Below are 21787 nucleotides of genomic sequence, written 5' to 3' on the forward strand. Positions count from 1 at the left end.
AATGACTTTCATCATATCCGTGAATAATGTATGTGTATTCTAGGCAGCAGTACTAAATGTTGATGGCAGTTCTTTGCTTTATGTCATCTCATGCTCACTTGTGTGGTGTTTATTTTCTCTGCAGGCTATGTGGTTGATGCTGCAAACAGATGAGCCTGAAGACTTTGTGATATCTACAGGGGAGGTCCACAGTGTTCGTGAGTTTGTGGAGAAAGCTTTCAAGCACATCGGGAAAACCATAGTGTAAGCAAATGACATAACAAGAAGACGTCATTAATGTTATCTAAGCACGGGAACAATGTATGCAGCCAGCTCCAAGCACATAGGATTAGCTAGAAAATGCAATGCAGATAGAATCATTGTAGCCACACAATAGTATTATAGCAACTACAGCATTATATGAAAGCAAGAAATTCAAAAGAAATAGCAGGAGAGCAGCACTCCGTGGGTAGTATTTATTCAAGCACCAGTGGCAAAAACATGCAACGTTTCGGCTAGCTCAATGTAGCCATTTTCAAGCTTGAAAATGGCTACATTGAGCTAGCCGAAACGTTGCATGTTTTTGCCACTGGTGCTTGAATAAATACTACCCACGGAGTGCTGCTCTCCTGCTATTTCTTTTGGATTCTGCTGGTGCCTTGAGTCAGGCCCAAAGAGCTTGCACCCACCTGGATTTGAATCCATCTCACTGTGCCGCCCTCATCTCTCTTTTGTGCTTTACCAAAGCAAGAAATTCTATAACATTTAGTTTGATTCCTTAGGTCCACACCAACACGTTACTATGCACAATGACAACTCGTGCATGTTAATCTGAATACTCCCTAGAAAGTGTGGCAGACTGCTTAGGGTGATGCCACACGTCGTCTTTTTGGACCTATTTAAAGCATGCGTTTTCAGTCAGTTTAAAAACGCATGCGTTTATGAATGTTTACCATGCGATTGGCTGCTTTGAACCCATTTATCTTGATTTCTAGAAGTGTAGCCAGCTGTGAAACAGATTAACACATTAACGCTCTGCGCCGTAGCTCTACGGCGCAGAGGTATAGGGAGTGTATGAAGAGGGCTCACAGGCTGAGTCCTCTTCATACAAAGGTGGGGGTTGTTGCATATTGCAGCAAACCCCCACCGCTAATAACCGCGGTCGGTGCAAGCACCGACCGCGGCTATTAACCCTTTCATTTAAAATACGGGGCCCCCGAACTTCATCGGGGGCGGCGATCGGTTGCCATGGTAGCCTCAGGTCTTCGTTTGACACGAGGCTATCTGGCTTCTGCAGATTCGTTACAATTAGCCAGTGGCTCATTGTAATGAATGAGCTGCAAAAATGCCATATATTGCAATACAGAAGTATTGCAGTATATGGTAGGAAAGATCTAGCCATCTAGGGTTAATGTACCCTAGATGGTCTAAGAATTAGTGAAAAAAAAAGAAAAAAAAAGTTTAAAAAATAAAAAAAATTAATAAAATATAAAAAATTCAAATCACCCCTCTTTCGCTAGAACTGATATAAAACATAATAAACAGTTAAAATCACAGACACATTAGGTATTGCCTCGTCCCAAAATGCCCGATGTATCAAAATAGGAAATGGCGCCCAAATGTCCGAAATGCGACTTTTACACCTTTTTACATCACATAAAAAATTATCAAAATGTTGCACAGACCTCAAAATGGTAGCAATGCAAACATCGGCTCATTTCGCAAAAAATGACTCCTCACACAGCTCCGTGCGCCAAAGTATGAAAAAGTTATTAGCTTCAGAAGATGGCAAAACATTTTTTTTCTTTTTTGTAAATAATTTGTTTAATTTTTGAAAATGTATTAAAACACAATAAAACCTATATAAATTTGGTATCACCGCGATCGCACCGAACCAAGGAATAAAGCTGAGGTGTTATTTTGAGTGCACGGTCAAAGGCGTAAAAACAGAGCCCACAAGAACGTGACGCACATGCAGTTTTTTTTCAATTTTTCCAAAAAATTTTTTCAGCTTCCCAGTACACGGTATGTTAAAATAAATAACAGTACGGGAAAGTAAAATTTGTTACGCACAAAATAAGCCTTCACACAGGTCTGTACACGTAAAAATGAAAAAGTTATGGATTTTTGAAGGTAGAGAGCGAGAAATGAGCGGAAAAACCCTGTATCCTTAAGTGGTTAAAACCAGCCAAACACCTGGTAAACATTCAAAAACGCATGCGCTTTAAAAACGGACTGAAAATGCATGCTTTAAAACAGTCCAAAAACACAATGGGGAAAATTTACTTACCTGGTCCTGTCGCGATTCCCGATTCGGACGGTCCGATGAAGATGAAGTCCAGCGCTATTTGCGTAGCTTGTGCGCCCGAGTTCCTGCATCCGTCGCTTCCCTGCCGAGGTCCACCGATGTTCACTTTCTTCTTCCTGGTGCTTGTAAGTGTGTGTCTTGCGACACAATTCGAAATCCGTCTGGTTGTCCCACGGCCCGCCCCCCGATTTGTTTTGCCGATGCACCAAAATCCAATCGAGTGCGCCAAAATCCCCTGTTAAATGCACCACAAAACGGAAATCATTGGGAAACCCAACGAAAATGCACTCTGCGGACCCTTGGTAAATGAGCCCCAATGTGTGGCATCGCCCTAAGGCAGTGGTGGCGAACCTATGGCACGAGTGCCAGAGGCGGCACTCAGAGCTCTTTCTGTGGGCACCAGGGCCATCTCCCCAGCACATCAGACAGTACTTAAAGAATCTTCCTGCAGTTCCAAGCAACTTAAAATATGCTGCTTTCAGTGATATTTTAAAGTGATACTTACTTGGCTGCTTGGGACTGTAGGAAGAGGGAGAATGTGTAGCCAGGGCCGAATTATCTTAAGAGGTCCTCCTGCTGGCCCCACAATTCTTCATGTACAGTGCAACTCTGGATAAAAGCAACATTGATGGAAATTTTCCCTCCTTCTTTCTACTGTGTTGGTGTCCTCAGGAGGCCAGTATGATTGAAAGTTGTTGAAGAACGGGGAGCAATAAGTTAATTTTTGGTTGGCACCTTGGGATAAATAAGAGGGGCTTTGGGCTGCAGTTTGGGCACTTGGTCGCTAAAAGGTTTGCCTTCACTGCCCTAAGGCATGATCTTTATTATCCGTGGCCATAATGGAGGAGTTTATTAGAAACTTTATACAGAGCAGAAGTGCAACCAACAGTTTCCATACAGCATAGTTTAATGGGGTGGTCACTTAACCTCATGTTTTTTGTAATGTGTGCAAGCATGAGGGTAAAGATATTAGGTCAATTACCAATATATATCTATTTATAGTTCTGAACCACTTTCTTGATATATAAAGTGAAGTCTTCTGTCTTTTACCTCATCAGCCAGAACATTCTTGTCTATAAAATGGCTGCAGGTGGAGGGTCATATGATCTGTCCATGAACAATTACCCTGCCAGGACCTTAATCTTATATTCATGAATGCTAACATCTGGTCCTGGCAGGGTGATTGCTCATTGACAGATACAAATCACATGGCCCTCTATCTGCAGCCATTTTATGGTCAGGAATCTCTGGCTGATGAGGTAAAAGACAGTAGGCTTTACTTTACATATAAAGAAAGTGTTGCTGAAATTTTATTGTATTTATATTGGTAAATTACCTAATATCCTACCCCCCACATTTACACACACATTCCAAAAAACTTGAGGTAAAGTGGCCAACCCCTTTTAAGGTTATAATCCAGAATAACATTAAATTGTGGTATTGGTAGGCTGTAACGCCCTCAGAGAGGTTCCTCTGATCTCCAGCTTTAGATCAGGATGGCAGCTGTTACTGTACTTGCTAGGTGCCCTGTAACCATTTAAGAGCTCTCCACAACACTGGGGTATTATTTCACAGGGATATTTCAGCAATGTAAAATTTTTGGGGAGCTTAAGCAATCCACTATGCACAGAATCGCATAATTTCCAAGATAATTTAATTGCTGATGCAGTATACTTTAATAAATATTTATAAATAGTACATGTAAATGCGCAAGGATCATAGTGTATACCTGTGTGTGTCACACGAAGTCATAAAAAGAAAATTTTGTACTATAGGGCCTAAAATTCACTTCTATTTCCATTATAGTTGCGATGCTTAATAATTTTTTAATGTATTTGAAAAGACTTGAGAATGGTGACACCCTTGTCCTGTCAGAATTAAATGTAGGCTCAGTTTGCAAGCCCTGTTAATTCTATTGAATATATCCCAGTAACCTTAGCATACGTCATTTATCATTTGTAAGGCCAGGATTGCTTTTTATGACATTTCTGGAGATGTAACTAGTAATATTCCAGATTGAAACATTTTACCACCAGCCTTTAATTCACAGGGGGAGGAGGGTTAAACGCTACTTTAGTCTGTCAGTGCATAGATGTTGCAGAGAAGTCTCTGTTTGTAATAAAACTTCATTCCTTCACAAAAGAAGTTTTGGTGAACTGTAAAAATCAGTGTAGACCAAAACATGACACTAACTGTTACTGATGGGGAGCTGGAGTGTAATGTTTTACATTCATGTTTGACAGTAAGTTCAGTATTTTGCTATTCTATCTTGCCATTATACAAATCACCACATTTCATTAAAGTAAGACAATTAAAGGGGATGTCCAGAATTAGAAAATCCGAGCTGCTGTGTTATAGAATTGTACCTTAATAGGGCTGCCCTGTGCACACGGGTTCTACTCTTTTTGAGATAGAGCAGCTATACTTTAGTTATCCCTTTTTTAAAATTAAAAAGAGGTTCATTAAATAGAACCCGTCATGCAAAATAACCCCGCTAAACTAAATATATTTTCATAAACTGCCATTAGAGAGCATTGCCCCTATCCCTTCATTGTCCCTCTACATGCCTGTAAACCTAAGCAATAAGGTCCTAAAGCTGTATGCAAATGACCTGTGAAATGTCCAATGAAGCATTAGCATATTCAAGCTGTCCACCTTATTCATGAGTGGGAGGCACAGCCACACCCCCAGTGCATAACTGACAGCCTGTATAATGGTGTGAGGCTGTATAATGATGTGCTTCCTGGTGCTGGTGGCCACGCCCCCTGCAGCCTGTGTGTGCATGTGTGTGTGTGTGTTTAGGAGAGATACAGCAGCTCCAGGCAGCCATGTTACAGCAGAACATGTCAGGTACTTGTGTTCAGGGCCCCTGTAGTATATACCTGCCAACCCCCTGTAGAATACAGCCTTCCAGCCCCTTGTAGTATATAGCCTCCAGCCCCCTGGACAATACAGCCTGCCAGCCCCCTGTAGAATACTGCCTGCCAGCCCCCTGTAGAATACTGCCTGCCAGTCCCCTGTAGTATATAGCTGCCAGCCCCCTGTAGAATACAGCCTGCCAGCCCCCTGTAGTATACAGCCTGCCAGCCCCCTGTAGCATATAGCCTGCCAGCCCCCTGTAGAATGCAGCCTGCCAGCCCCCAGTAGTAAACAGCCGCCAGCCCCCTGTAGTATACAGCCACCAGCCCCCTGTAGTATACAGCCACCAGCCCCCTGTAGTATACAGCCACCAGCCCCCTGTAGTATACAGCCACCAGACCCCTGTAGTATACAGCCACCAGCCCCCTGTAGGATACAGCCACCAGCCCCCTGTAGGATACAGCCACCAGCCCCCTGTGGAATACAGCCTGCCAGCCCCCTGTAGTATATAGCCACCAGCCCCCAATAGTATACAGCCATCAGCCTCCTGTAGTATACAGCCACCAGCCTCCTGTAAAATACAGCCACCAGCCCCCTGTAGTATGCAGCCACCAGCCGCCTGTAGCATACAGCCTGGCAGCCCCCTGTAGCATACAGCCTGGCAGCCCCCTGTAGCATACAGCCTGGCAGCCCCCTGTAGTATATAGCCTGGCAGCCCCCTGTAGTATATAGCCTGGCAGCCCCCTGTAGTACATAGCCTGCCAGCCCCCTGTAGAATAAAGCCTGCCAGCCCCCAGTAGTTAGCAGCCGCCAGCCCCCTGTAGTATATAGCTGCCAGCCCCCTGTAGTATACAGCCTACCAGCCCCCTGTAGAATGCAGCCTGCCAGCCCCCAGTATTAAACAGCCGCCAGCCCCCTGTAGTATATAGCCTGCCAGCCCCCTGTAGTATACAGCCACCAGCCCCCAGTAGTATACAGCCATCAGCCTCCTGTAGTATACAGCCACCAGCCCCCTGTAGGATACAGCCACCAGCCCCCTGTGGAATACAGCCTGCCAGCCCCCTGTAGTATATAGCCACCAGCCCCCAGTAGTATACAGCCACCAGCCTCCTGTAGTATACAGCCACTAGCCTCCTGTAAAATACAGCCACCAGCCCCCAGTAGAATACAGCCACCAGCCCCATTTAGTATACAGCCACCAGGCCCTGTAGGATACAGCCACCATCCACCTGTAGGATACAGCCACCATCCACCTGTAGGATACAGCCACCATCCACCTGTAGGATACAGCCACCATCCACCTGTAGGATACAGCCACCATCCACCTGTAGGATACAGCCACCATCCCCCTGTAGGATACAGCCACCATCCCCCTGTAGGATACAGCCACCAGCCCCCTGTACTATACAGTCACCAGCCCCATGTAGTATACAGCCATGAGCCCCCTGTAGTATACAGCCACCAGCCCCCTGTAGAATACAGCCACCAGCCCCCAGTAGAAAATAGCCGCCAGTCCCCTGTAGAATACAGCCGCCAGTCCCCTGCAGAAAAAAGCCACAAAATAATAAACTTTATATTAACCGCACCTTCCCTTCCAATGATCCCACGATGCTGCAGGCTCCTTCTTCTTTTTTTAGCCACTGAAGACACAGCTGCCATCACTGGGGGAGATCGCTGATGCACTGTTTTGGCGGCAGCGTGTAGTGATTGGATACCGACAGCATGACGTCATCACTCGCCGCTGGTGTCCCATCACAACCTGCTGCTATCTCACTGACACAGCTGACCTCCTACACCCCTATGTGTGATGCGGGGCGGCCACAGACTGCTGCGCATCGCATACAGAGACAGTCGCTGAGTTTCTGACTAAGTCACTGACTGTCGGAAACTGGTGGGGGCCCCTTTAAAAGTGAAAGTGGTGGGGCCCCGGGGCTCGAGCCCTGCGAGCCCCTCCTTTAATCCGGCCCTGCTTGTGTAGCTGATGTCTGTGTCTCTCACCTGTATATTAGGAGGATGCAGCATGTCAGCAGATGCAGCACACACACTAGCAATACTTTACTATACATTACACACAGACATGAGCAGGGGGAGGAGAGGGGAGGGGTAACAGGGGTGACATCACTGCCTCTGACCATGTGACCAGCCTCATTTACATGATAAAAAATAGATGATTTTACAATGAATAATGTATGAAATAACTAGATAAAGGCTGGGATGGGATCCTTGTGAGCTGCTCCAACAGGTAGTAGTGACAGGACAAGTGACACAGACCTGATGACAGGTGTCCTTTAAATCTGTAATGAGGAAACCCACTTTTAACCTCTTCTTGGGAATACCTGCAGTATATGTGGTGGTCTCGTTGTGGTTGCTATCCGTGTTACACAGCTGACTACCTGTCGCACTCTCCCTAATCAAGAACTTTAACACCCCACAATCTTGTCTCCATCAGTTTTTATGGTAGCTGGAAGGCCCTGCAACACTAAGATTAAAATAAAGCTTTTAAAGCTATACATTTTTTCTCTTTTTAAGACCAAATAAAAAAAACTGTAATTTTCAGACTATTACATTAAAACTCCATAAATTTTATGTTTTATTACACTGACCAACAGAGTGAACGTGATCTTTTTTTTAATAACACAGCGAACACTGTTGAACCCTTGAACGCAAAAATGTTTTCTTTTTGTTTCTAGAGTTCTATTCTTTTCCCCATATTGAAGATTTAATGTTACTATTTGAATGTACATCTTGCTTACCATAAAACACACATCTGATACAGCAAAGTGAAAAAATAAAGTTGTCACTCTTAGGCTACATGCACACGGCAGCGTGTGGGGAGAGGAGGATGGGGAGAGCGCTGCTCACCCCGCCCCTCTCCATAGAGATAAATGGCGCACGGCGCCGTATTACGGGAAAAGATAGGACATGTCCTATCTTTTTCCCTGGTACGGAGCGGTACGGTGCCGCAAGTGTGCATGTAGCCTTAGTAGGAAGTTAAAAATGAAAATACTTTGTTATTAGGCCGATTTCACAGCCTACGTGGTTTTCAGTCTTCACGCAATATCATCACAGATAACCCGCAGCATAATAAATTAGCAGCATAGTATACAAATCCTATCTACTCTCTGTGTAAAGCTATATGCACATGGATGTGTACAATATAAGGCTGCAAACAATGTATTTGTGTGTCTTCCCTGTGTGAGATCCGCTTACAAGCCAATGACCATAGAAATGATTGCCTGATCCACACACCGTCGGGAATAAGACCTGTTCTAAAATTTGTGGCTCAGGCAGTCTTCTCACACACAGGGCTGTGGAAAGCAGAAACAAATATATGAGCCCATTTGAAATGCATGCTTACGTTGTCTAGTCTGTATTTAGCAGAAACTTCAATTGCCTATGTTTGATAAATGATCTATCCCACTGAAAACATATTGGTGCCCACCTTATCGCTCCTGCAAGTGTCACCTGCTGGAAAAAAAGACAAGGAGAGAAATGATTAAGACTGTTTAAACGCCAGTCTTAACTATCTGCCTGCCTACACTTGATTTACAAGGAGGCTGCAGCTCCTTAGTTAATCGTAAAGTGCGCTCTGTCGTTGGAATCACTAATAGCCCTACCCCTGATGAAGCCAGCTTGCTGGTGAAACATGTCGGGGGGCTAAAGTGCGAATTTCATTTTAACTAGCAGTTAGGTTAGGCTCTGAGCTAGCTCATTATTTACAGATAGCGAACAATGATCCATTGGGGACAGTACAGAGTGAATGTCTAGATGTCACCCAGCCGCTGTCTCACTACCACGCAGGGCTCAGGTCATAATATATGATCAATTAGCACACACTCCTAGAGGGTCAGCAATCTCTGTCTGTCTGTACACTCCTATGACATCTTAACTGTACAAACATGATCTATTACAGTGGCTGTTAACAGACACACACTTGCCACAATACCTCTGGCCTAGCTCCCTCAGTGCTACTAATTATATTGTTACCACAGTGGAGACAGTTGCCTTTTGAGCAACGTAACATTCATGTCCCAGAGGTTATTTGTGGCAAGATCACCGTTCATGACAATGTGACTCATCACCTGTAGGCGACTTACCTTACTGACCCATTGAGCCTACCCAACTGTGTTTTTAACACACTTTTCCTTTAGAGCATTCTGTAGCAACGCTGCTGCACAATTTTTAGTTTTGTGAATAATAAATGCTAAGTTTTATAACGTGTTACCACAAACATTTTTGTCCAGATATGGGTATTTTTTTTTCTGCCAACGGCAGTTTTGTGTCCCCTTGTGTAAAACTCCCTGCCGTGACAATTGGTCCATCTCTTTATAATAAAATCTGTCGTTGGAATGAATCTACAGTTCAGTGTACAGCAAATACTGCTTGCCCTGCTCCATTGAAAATTGGCTTTTTACTTGCCTTGTCCGCCAGAAAACTTTTGTGCAAGGCATAGTAAATGTCAATCAATTTCTCCAAAATGTTTATCAGAAGATATAAACTGATATTTAAAATCTTACTCTGTACCCATGTATAACTATGGGGGAGTGTTTATACAGTTGGGATGGATAGAAATATGAATACTAGGAAGAGAAATGTAGGATGGTCAGACAGCATTTGTCTGAGATGGAAAACTGTAAAAAAAAAAAAAAAAAAAGAAAAGTTTTAACAATCAAATTCAACAAATTAAATCATTTTTTTTTGCATTACTATAAATAGCTTATTTATGGTTCAAATGGTATTATTTTACCCAACTGAGAGCTACAAAGGCAGCTGAGATGTTTTAGGTGCTTAAGCACAGAGATTTTACACCTTTGCTTCCAATTAAGGTTTATACAACGGCTGTTGTTGGAATGCACAACTTGGACAGTTCACACTTGGAGAATGTGACAATTTGGGAAATTATTCTAGTGGCAGGTCTTCTCCTTTGTTCTGTTTGATAATGAGTTTACGCTCTCCTAGGGAGATTGGTTTGACGCCAGGCTTTTGGGGAGGTGAAAAAAAAAGTGGCCAAATGTTCTAAAGTGGGTCTTTGAATGTTGTTGGGTATTCATTGTGTGTTTGTCTTCTTTACAGGTGGGAGGGCAAGAATGAAAATGAAGTGGGCCGCTGCAGTGAGACTGGAATAGTCCATGTGAAAGTTGATCACAAGTACTACAGACCCACTGAAGTAGTAAGTAGGAATCTCTATATCTCCCCTACGCCATATAATTTAATCACTTGCAGTATGTTTGGCCAGCTGTCCAAGGTCTAATTGACCCCCTGCTACCAGCCTCTGATAGTCAAGCTGTGTGCAGTCTCACCTACATGACCCCTGTAAAAAGTAAGTAAAGAAAATAAAGCAACATTTAAAGACTAACAAAACATATCATGGGAGGCTTCCTTTATGGATGAAGGAGAAAGGTGTTTGATATGTAAGTGAAATTTTGGACTCTCAACTGCATTTTCATTAATAGAAAAAGAAAAAGGCCATACTAATTGGGGAAAAGCTTCCACTTCTGGGAAGATCCATCTTCTCCCAGCTCATAAAATTACCTTTTGTCCCATTCATTTTCTTGTATTTAGAATGGGTTTGTGGTACATACTTTCCTTTTAATAAAGCCAGTTATTAGGGGAAATTCCAAAGCTGCATCTCAGGCGAGACATAGGGACTTCCTAACATTTTAGTCACAGTGACAGTGGTATGCCTTGTCTGATATTCAGAACACATTTAAAGGGTTTATTTCAGGTTTGGCAAAATCTAAATGACTGGCATGGGGAGGAGGATGTAAAAACAAAAATAGTTATGCTTCTCTCCGTGCCGTGCGGCTGTTTGTTTACAGAAGCACAGCACGCCCACCTGACCACTGCCGCAAGCCTGGTGCAGCAGTGAGTCTACTGCTGTACCAGGTGCCCGGAAGTAGTTGGACGGGAGAGCGCCCACCCCTGTAAACAAACAGGGGCAGTGACTGGCAATGGCGCGGAAGAGTTAAGCATGACTTTATTTTTTTTATTTTTAAACTCCCCTATGTAGGTTATCTAAATTTTGCTTATCCTGGACAACCCCTTTAATTCGTAGTTTAAGTCATCACCCAAATTATTTTCCCATTACACTGTTGACTGGAAGAACTCATTAACTAGAGGTACATGAGAAAGCATAAAGTGGTTTCCCCTAGGTTTAAAGTTTTTAGACTATCTAGCTGTTAGAATGGAGCGATAGTTGAGCATGCAAGCTGGTCTTAGTTTTGTTCGACTTCCGGACCCTAGTGCTTTAAGGCAACAGAGATAACCACTATATGATCTAACCTGGTGTGAAGAAAATCAAAAGTCCAGCTCGATGTGCAGACAATGGGGCACATTTACTCACCCAGTCCCTCGGAGTTCCCGAAAGTGCATTGTCCGACGACAATGCACTGTGCCGCAATTCACTAAGATCGTACGCACGGTAACCTGCATGTGTTGCTTCCCCACTCAGGTCCGGCGGAGTTCACCTTGTTCTTCCCGGTGTATGTAAGTGCATTGGTTGCGACACAATTTGAATCTTAAATCCCACGCTCAGTCTGAATCGTCTAATGGCCCGCCCCGATTTCTGTTGCATAAAAGCCGGCGCAGCGGCATGTGACACAATCCCCTGCTAAATCCCTGTCCAAGCGGCGCAAATCCTGAAAACTATGAACAGTCTAATGGAAATGCAATCCGCAGACCCTTAGTAAATAAGCCCCAATATTCTTTGAGCTGAAAGGTGGATTTTCTTCATATGACATAGATCACTCTCGCAGCAGTGTGGCTATTGCTCTAGTTCTAAACCAACATAGAAGAAGGTGAGCTGGAATTTTAATTATTTTATGAACTATCCTGGAGTTAGCTACTGTAGCAGGATGCTGTCTGACTTTATTTACAAAGGATTATACAAAATAATATTCCCTCTACAGTAAAATGTTTAGATTATTATACATAGCTCTGAGGTACCATAAACTGTAGCCCCATACATTTATACAGCCACAGAACCCCTAAATATTATTAGAACGTACTGTACATTTCTCTACATGCATTGTCCTTTTGACAGATTAGTAGTTATTTTTATTGTTAATTGTTCCTTAAAGGAAACCTACCTTCTCTCCGAAGCCTCGCGATACTTCGGGACTTCGCCCATGCGCAATGGGATCCGGCCGCGACGCGCCGGGAGGAGGTGGTGCGCATGCGCTAGTGTGCCCGAGAGCTCGGTGACGTCACCGGCTCTCGGGCACAGCAAAATTAGTGACGGGAGTGGCGCTGACGAGAGCGTGATCGCGGAGCAGGGTCCGGGGTGCGCGCCGTATGACGCTTACAGAAGCGCCGAAGAGAGATTTTACTACCACAAGAAAATCATTTTTGTACAAATACAGCGGTTTCTGGTTTAATTGAAAATATGGTCCGGCATCAGCTCATCCTGAGCTAGCTTAAGGTATTTGTGGGTCAGAAGGGTCATTTTAAAGTGGTAGGTTTCCTTTAAATGGAAATCGGGAATTACCATGAATAGCTGCAGCAATGACTTGTAAAGTAAAGCACCATTGGGAAATCTTTGAGACAACATGTTATCAAGCTAAAATCAGAATGGACCCGACATTTGCATAACTTCCTTGTAAGAAATCCTTAATCCAATCATTCTTCTGACTTCTTCCTTTTCATAACACATTACTGAATGCTTTGGCTGATGTAGGTGTGTGATCATTATTGTTTGTTCAGTAGCTCTTACATAGGTTCTAATATCTTTATGTGACATTGTATGCTAACACATATCATATCTCTGCTGTATTGTTTTTCTAGAAGAAGAATGAAAGATGCTACACAAAGTATCAACATATCTGTTGTACTGGTTGTGTTTTGCTTTACTGAAATTATTGTAGTACATTATTGCTGCCATCACTTATAGAACTTAAAAATATACAAGTAATTTGTGAAACTTGACATCCCTGTCATGTTCTCAGCCAATCACGGGCTACTTTACTTCAGGTTGCAATGACAATGTATTTTGAACACTATAGACTACTGCAATAGAAGTCTATTGTTTGAGTCTTCGTGCAAATTCTTGATACAAAAGGTCTATTGACTTTCCATTAACAAAGATTACTCCTAAGCTGTACTTGATGATGGAGAGACCTGAGTGGTCTTGAATGCTTGCAATCGTCATTAGCCTTAGATAGTCAATAAAATGTATCAACAACTGAAAACTCTCAATTTTCATCTGGCTAACATCGTGCACAAAATAATTTACCTTTATGCAGGGCATGAAAAATTTTCAGCACTTTCAGAATCTGTGTCTTTGAGCAGCTACAAAAAAACAAATAATTGAACATACCATGTAAAATTACTTAAGCTCTAATGTGCTTAATTAAAGTCTTCTCACAAACTTTACATGGGCTGATCTACGAAGCATCCGGTAGATGAGATTCCATACTGTCAGAATTAAAATACCGCCCCTACACACTTTAAATAGGGGACAGGGGATTGTTAATATGATCAAGTGTGGCAACAAGCAATAACTTCCTAGTGGATTGTATCAGGCAGATAATAATCAAGAATGAGCATTTATGTGAACAATCATAAGCAACAAAGAAGTTGTCAACTGCACAGTCAGTTAGAGTCAGGGGTTTCGCCATGGTAAAAAATTTGGGAAAAACAGCCCTGGTGTTTTACTTGTCAACATATATATTTTGTCTTAGGGATATTTACTCTGCCATTAATTTGTTTTGGAACTGTTATATAGAACAGGAGCATTTATGTTATACTGCTAAATCTCCTTTATTGTTACGTTTATTTTAGTAGTATTATGCTAATTATACAACATTAAACCATTTTTGACAACATTTTCAACTTCAGAAGTATGAATAAGCACTCTTATAAGTCCTCTTTAAATTAGGGTTCACATTAGCATCTAAAAACATGTTACACTGCAGTGAACAAGGCAAAGTCTAGTAAGCAGATGGGCCCAAAGCAAGGATTACTGGGGATTAAACATGACTATCTAGATAAAGTTCCATTGCAAGTCACCACATGCATATCCACAGTATGGAAGATATTGATCTTTGAGACCCATGATTTATATTAGTATTCAATAATATACACAAAGTTGAAAGTCACATTTGATCTAAACAGGGGTAGGGAACCAATGGCTCGGGAGCCATATGTGGCTCTTTCTATGGCAGCATCTGGCTCTCAGACAAATCTAAGACACACACAGCGATGACCACTGGATGCAGACCGGGATGTTACCACTGCCGGCGTCCTTTGTGTGACCAAGGTGCAATCGCTGCACCATTGCAGTGACAGTACCTGTGTTATAATATAGAGCAGCATCCACTCCTCTCTATGACCAGGTGCCATTCCTTAAGCAACGATGGCAGCGGCGCCTGGGTCATAGAGAAGAGCACGGGAATGATGAGAAGCTGCTGAAGGGAGAGCAGATAGGTGAGTATTCCCTTTTCTCTGACTACCTATCTACTGGGGGCATGTGCTGGAACCACCTATCTACTGGGACCTAGGGGCATGTAATGGGGCTACCTATCTACCTTGGGCATGTGCTGTTACTACCTATCTATTGGGGAGCCTGTGCTATGGCTACCTATCTACTGGATAGCATTTACTGTGACTAACTATCTACTGGGGGTTCATGTGCTATGGCTAACTATCTACTGGGGGAATGTGCTTTGACTGCCTATCTAATGGGGGGCATGTGCTGTGGCTACCTATCTACTGAGGGCATGTACTGGGGCTACCTATCTACTGGAGGGTATGTGCGGTGGCTACCTAGTTACTGGGGGCCATGAGATGTGGCTACCAATCTACTGGGGTACCTACTGGGGCAACCTATCTACTGGCAGCATGTTCTGTGGCTCCCTTTTTACTGGGGGGCATGTCCTGGGGTCACCTATCTACTGGGCGGCATGTGCTGGGGATAGCTGTCTATTTGGGTGCACGTGCTGTGGCTACCTATCTACTGGGGGCATGTCCTGGGGTCACCTATCTACTGGGGGGCATGTGCTGTGGCTACATATTTACTTGGGGCCATGTACAAGGGCTATCTATCTACTAAAGGGGAAGTGCTGTGACTACATATCTATTGGGGGACATGTGCCGTGGCTACTTATCTGCTGGAAGGCATGTGGGTATTGTATGGCTCTCACAGAATTACATTTTAAAATATGCTGTGTTCATGGCTCTCTCAGCCCAAAAGGTTCCTGACCCCTGATCTAATACTTCCCAACAGAACTGCTCTTCATGTCATGTGCCATTTTTATTAAATTACTATATTTTATTTTATGTCCACTTCCCTTAAATATGGAGTGCAATGTTTTGTCCACCCCTACCTCTAAAGGAATCTATTTGGATCTCATCATAAAGTCTGCATGTAATTGAATACCCTCATATGAATGGAGCCTATTTAGGTGTGACATCCTACTCGCTACTTTTTCATTTTTAATAGCGATATACCTACATCCGTGATAGAGATGGAATATGGAAAGTTTTTATGAGTAACGCTTAATGTTAAGCAAATATTTGGTTGGTAGCATAGATGAGAGGATCCAGTGAAACAATAGTGAGCTCTTTTGAGGGTCTCGTGATTGATACTGACATCAGAGAATGGCTTGACCCCTCCCCTGCTGAACAAGCCAGTTCTTTAGGCCCCTCTGCTGCGATTAATGGATTTACTAGAGGAGGTAAAGACTCTGTTTAATGCCAAAAGAAATAAGAATGGATATATTTTACCCTCCAGGAAAGTTGAAAGCACTGGAAAGTTGGAATACATAAATCAGAAGTAGAGTTCGTACAGCTAAGGTCATTGCTGGTTCTCTGTTGGTATTTATAACTCACCCTTCCCCTGAAGCAATGCAAAAGTGACCACATACTGAAAACTGCTTTCTTGTAATAATAATAATTTCCATTATTTCTACACAACATTTTACATAGTCATATTATGCCAAGTCAATAGCAAATATTATTAATTCACCACTTGTGAAACCATCCAAAATAATAAGCAATATTAAAAAATTGTACCCAGGAGTCAGTGGTGCCGTTGTTTCCTGACAAAAATGTGTGTGCACTAAATTCAGCCTTGTAATACAAGATGAACCTAAAAAAAAGTGTGTGTACATAGAACACCTTCTACTGCTCTGCTTATAAGTAAGCAATTAGGATGAGGGGTGGAGGGCTTACTTTGACTGACATGGTGGATAGCGCCTGTTGTTTGTCTTCTATCAGTGGTGATCTTTAAACCTTGAACCTTTAATCTACTGCTGTGGTCCCCTTGATCTCTGATTATTTTTCACTGTGTTTATTGGTGGGTATTAGAAAACTGGTTTGGATTTAGCGTCAGTAAATAGAGATGTGTGAAGAATTAGTAGGAGCTCAGGGGGCTGGGAAAAGTTTCCTTGTGTTTAGAGGTAATTATGGCAAATTCCTATTTTCACAACACTTTAAACAATTATTGCTGTCAAATGATCATTGAATCTAAAACGATAATCAAAATTAAAATAATTTTAAAAATTGCATTTGACTAAATTATTTCTTCAATATTAAAGGCATCCTACCATCACGGATCTACCTAATGCAGCCCATGTTTTCTTTTACTAAAAGTGTTAGCGGACAGAACTTTATGAAATTATAATGTAATATGTATGCAAAATTTTTTTATAGGCTACTGGGGCATGGTGAAGCCATGGCTTGGAGAGGGAATTACAGCTACTCCATGCCTCAGTAGCCTTTTTCGATCCCTCCTGGAAGTCTTCAGAGTACAGCTCATCATAACTGATTACACTCGTCTGCCAAGCCGGAGTTCTGTGCATATGCAGTAGCTCCGGTTTTGCATAGTAGCCTCTTTCGATTCCCCCTAGAAGTCCTCAGCGCACAGCTCGTCATAGCTGATTACACTTGTCTGTGAAGCCATAGTTACTGCACATGCACAGAACACTGGCTGCTGGCTGAAGACATCTTGGTAGGAGGGATCGAAAGAGGCTACTGGGTCATAGAGTAGCCGTAACTTCAGCTCACAGTGTGGCTACACCATGCTCCAGTAGCCTTTTTGCATGTATATTAGATTATTCTTTTATAAAGTTCTTGGCTACTAACAGTTTTATTTAAAAAAAATGAATGCACATAAGCAAATGCTATACGTTTGGATCTTCTTTGTGGCCTCCATTGGCAAACCCTGCAACTATATTTTTAAGTTCTGAGTTGTGTATATTTAGGCAAATAGTTGCCAAAAGGCTGTAATTTAGGCACATATTTAGATCAGGTATATCAGGAAACATCAGGCCCAACAGCCCCAATTTGTAGCCAAAAGAAAAGATCTTAATTGGAAAAGAAATGTTGTATATTTAAAAGTAAGATGGAGCTTTAGTAAAGGAGGAAAATCAAAATAGGAACTAAAAAGGGTTGGCCTCTTTACATTTTGTTTTTTGTAATGTGTGTGGGAGGCAGGGTGTAAGGAAATTTACTGATATACATCTATTAATAATAGTTCTGTACTGCTTTGATGATATGTAAATTAAAGTCTCCTGTCTTGTACTTCATCAGCCATTCCTGTCCATAAAATGTCTGCAGATGGAGGGTAACTTGATTTTATCGTTCCATGAACAATCACCCTGCCAGTACCGTATGATAGTATTTATGAATATAAGAGTAAGGTCCTGGCAGGGCCATCGTTCATGAAAAGATGTCACATGACAGGAATATCTGGCAAATGAGATAAAACACAGAAGGCTTGAATTTATCAAGAAAGCAGTGCAGAACTTTTTTTTTTTTTTATTAAACTGCAGTTTTTATTAAACTGCAGTTTTTATTAATTTTCAACATTTTAGTCAAAGAAGAAAAATACGGATAAAAAGGCTCACAATACAATGGGTGACATATATATGCACTATATATAGCAAAAAAGCATTAAAGAGAACAGCAAACACCACAACTTACAAGGTATTAACATGGTCACATTTGTAGCTCATAGATCCTTACAAGGCTGAGTTGGAGCCTCGAGGCCAGTGGTAGACTAGCATAGTGTAGCAGGATATGACAAGCTAGTACATTTCCCATAGGGCTCAGCTACAGTTAAGCCTATTGTGAGAAAAAAAGAAAAAAATTTGACTCTCAAAAAAGGGTCCACAGAAAAATATCCGGAGATAGCAAATGAGAATAAAACCTTGGATACATAAAACCCAAGACAGGACCAGACAGACATTACACATGAGACAATAGACCAATGGAAACAACAGGGACTCTATAGGACTATCTCAGAGCTATAGAAATAGAGGAATAAAGCTAGATATCTCAGGGAGGCCATAATCATATCCTGGAAAACCTTAAAGGGGTATTCCCATCTGGGCATTTACATTTAATTAAATTCATTTGCCATATGTAAACATTTCTTCGATTGGATGTTAATAAAAAAAATGTTCCTGTGTGAAGATATATCACACCAAAAGAATCCCAACCGGGAGCTGATGTTATGGAGCCTAAGTAACAATACTTGCTGAATATAAAAGTGTAAATTTTATTGATATGCATTAAAAACATTTAAAAACATGCCATGCATCCATGAATTGGATGCAGACCACCAATAGCCCCTGATGTGTGAAGATAATTTCCTATAAATGTAGCCATCTTGTCCCTTAGAAACCAGATAGCTTCCTCGGATACGACCACGTCACACTCTGGCAGCGGTGGCCAGATATGCGCTATTGAGTCCTGCCTGACCAACTGGCTTCAGCAATCATTACCATAGGATGGCTGTGGGACATGAAGTAACTCCCAGATACAAAAACCTTGTGTTTCTTTGTGCAATATCTCCATCAAGGTGGCCGTATCTGAGGAAGCTATCTAGTTTCTAAGGGACAACATGACTACATTTATGAGAAATTATCTTCACACAGGAGCATTTTTTTTTAATAACATCCAATTGAAGAAATGTTTATATATGGCAGATTAATGAAACTGAATGTGAATGCCCAGGCGAGAATACCCCTTTAAGCACTCATGCCAGAGCTAATGCAATAAAAATCCCACGGCTCCCAAATTTTACGAAAGGTATCCATCATATGGAAGCAGTCCGCCGCTCCGAAGAGCAAATCTTCTTCACTCGGACAAACAGGTCCTGTTCAGATGGAGGGGCCGCCAGCTTTCAGGCCCTAGCAATCAGACATTTAGCCTCTACACAGAGGCTTAGAAACAATTAAGTTAGATGCTACCACATGTTCACTGGGGGCATGTTAAGGAGATATACTAAGGGGTCCAGCTGCACTCTAGAACCAAAGAGTTCACCCATCAGGATTTCCACCCCCTCCCAGAAAGGAGCAATAAGAGGGCAGGTTCAGAATATATGGTACAGTGTACCCACTTCAGATAAACACCTCCAACAAGTAAATGGCACTGTAGGGTTAAATGTATGTAATAGCGCTGGGGTATGATTCCAGTGCATCCAGTTCGGTTATACTCCATATAATCTGCAACATGGCAGGGGAAATCGTTCTGTTAAGAGCCGATTCCCATTTTGCCATATATTTATGAAGACGAGTAGAGTGCTCCATTGGGGTGGAAAGGATCTGATGAATTGGGGATATGGTGCCCTTCACCATGGTAACCCATCTGCATGGCCTTTTAAATTGAGTTGGCTTAGATACAGTGACGGTCCCAAACTGCCCCATAACGAAATGCTGCACCGATGACATTCCTCTATTGGAAAGTTGCGTTCCTGTTGTAGATATTGAAACTGTTGCAGCTCTGTCATAATGGGATCCACCATATCTGCCAGGTGGTACACCCCGGCTCTAGATCATTTGTGCACTGTAGGAGCCTTTAGGCTTACAGGGGGTGCTAGGGTGAAATAGAATGGACACCATAGGGGAACACTAAAAGTGTAAAGTTCATAGGGCCCAATAATACAGTGGTGGGCTTAGGGGGATTAGGCCCCCAAAGATACGAGTTAGGGTGAGTCGGTGCTATTCACAACTTTTCAATTTCTACCCAATTTGTATAAGCAGCTGAAACAGTCCAGACCTACAAACAATGAGATTTTGAACTGCTTATCGATGTAGGCACATTATACAGCCCCTGTATAGCTGTCAGGAAATGACCCGTTATTCCATATGACTTCAGAGCCGCATACATAAAAGACGAGTCTTATCTTTCTAAGGCTCCGCGACAAGGCTAAGAAGCAACACTGAGCGTGAATCTGCATTGACCACATCAACAAGGTTGATTGCTCGCCTTATATTATCTGATCCCTGACACCATGGAATAAAGCCAACCTGATCTTTACTGATCAGCAAAAGGAGCCAAGCGTTAAACCTGTTAGCCAAGATGCACGTAAAGCTCCTCAAATCAGAGTTTAGCAGCACAATAGGCCAATAATTACCACATTCAGCAGTGACCTTAAGCAACTTGGGTATCAATAAGATATAAGAAGATGGCATGTTTTGGTGCGTTTGAGCCCCATCCAAAAAGGAGTTGAACAGAGAAAGCATACAGTTTGTGAGGTCATTTAAGAAGACCTTATAGTACAGATAAGTAAAATTATCCTGTCCAGGAGACCACCTCAAACTCCTCCCTGGTAATAGGGGCTTTAAGGCTTGCTTCCGCAGTGTCTGATACGGTGGGCAACTAAGAAGAGGAAAAGTGCTTCCCTAGTAGCCGATTTTGCACACTAATCTGGGGGGAGACCACTAGAAAGTGAGTATAACTTGGTATAGTAGCATAGGAACAAGTGAGTGATATCCCGTGCATGGTATCTGAAATTTCTTTTATCGGCCCTAATTGCTTGTGGTGTACCATTAGTATGCTTTTCAGATAGCAAGTGATCTAGCAGCGTATGGGCTTTGTTGCCCTTCTCATAGAAATGCTGCTTTGAGGTTTCTACATTAGTGTGAGCTACCATTTAATTCTCCTAAGCCTTTATTGTCACTGCCAATTTCTGGTAGTAGGCCAATGCATTTTTTTTTTTTTTTTTTTTTAACTCTCGAGGACAGGGCCATGCACTCGCCCCTCACCATCACTTTATGTGCTATCCACATAGCCACCTATGAGGAAATAGAGAGACCATCCCTCGTGAAGAAGGAATGTATTGCAGCTCTGGAAAAATGGAATGCGATAAGGTTACCGAAATGGGTGTATGGCCCGACCAAGACATTGACTCAACCTCTGCTGAGTAAAGAAGTCGTAAACGCGATTATATTTCTGAAAAAATGGTCAATACGGGAGTGACAACTATGCAGCAGATAAAAAAAAGAGAAGGAGCGATCGCCTTGGTGGTCAACCCTCCCTAGGTCAAACAAAGAATGTGACCTAATCAATTTGCGACAGTCCCTCGCCATGTGCTCCAGGTTGCTGGAGGCAGGATTGAAGGCACCCTAACAGTAAAGCTGCTGGGGGCAGTGCTTACTATTTCTGCAATATATGTCTCCGAAAGGGGATCTGCACAGTATTTGATGCATATATGTTGCATAGGATAACAGGGTGTCCCTGTATGGAGCCCACTAAAATAACAAGTCTCCTCTGAGGATCTAGCTGGGAAGAGGATACTGTAATGGGGCAAGTACATGATAATAGGATTGTTCCCCCCACCCTCTTATGGTTTTGAGAAGCTAAATAGATGTGTGGATATTGGTGTTGAGCAAAGTTGAAGTCCCCGCTTGGTGAAAG

The 21787-nt window shown here is 42.5% G+C and overlaps 1 protein-coding gene across 2 annotated transcripts in view; it reads left to right on the forward strand.

Moving 5' to 3' along the window:
- The window catches only part of GMDS (GDP-mannose 4,6-dehydratase), a 458968-nt gene that overhangs the window by 372704 nt on the left and 64477 nt on the right, over positions 1-21787 (forward strand). For both annotated transcript variants that reach the window (XM_072152473.1, XM_072152474.1), the window contains 2 exons: positions 125-243; positions 10220-10316. In XM_072152473.1, the coding sequence (XP_072008574.1) occupies positions 125-243; positions 10220-10316 (216 nt within the window). The remainder of the gene's footprint in view (positions 1-124; positions 244-10219; positions 10317-21787) is intronic.

This window comes from Engystomops pustulosus, chromosome 5 (assembly GCF_040894005.1).
Source record: "Engystomops pustulosus chromosome 5, aEngPut4.maternal, whole genome shotgun sequence".
In the NCBI taxonomy this organism is placed as follows: Eukaryota; Metazoa; Chordata; class Amphibia; order Anura; family Leptodactylidae; genus Engystomops; species Engystomops pustulosus.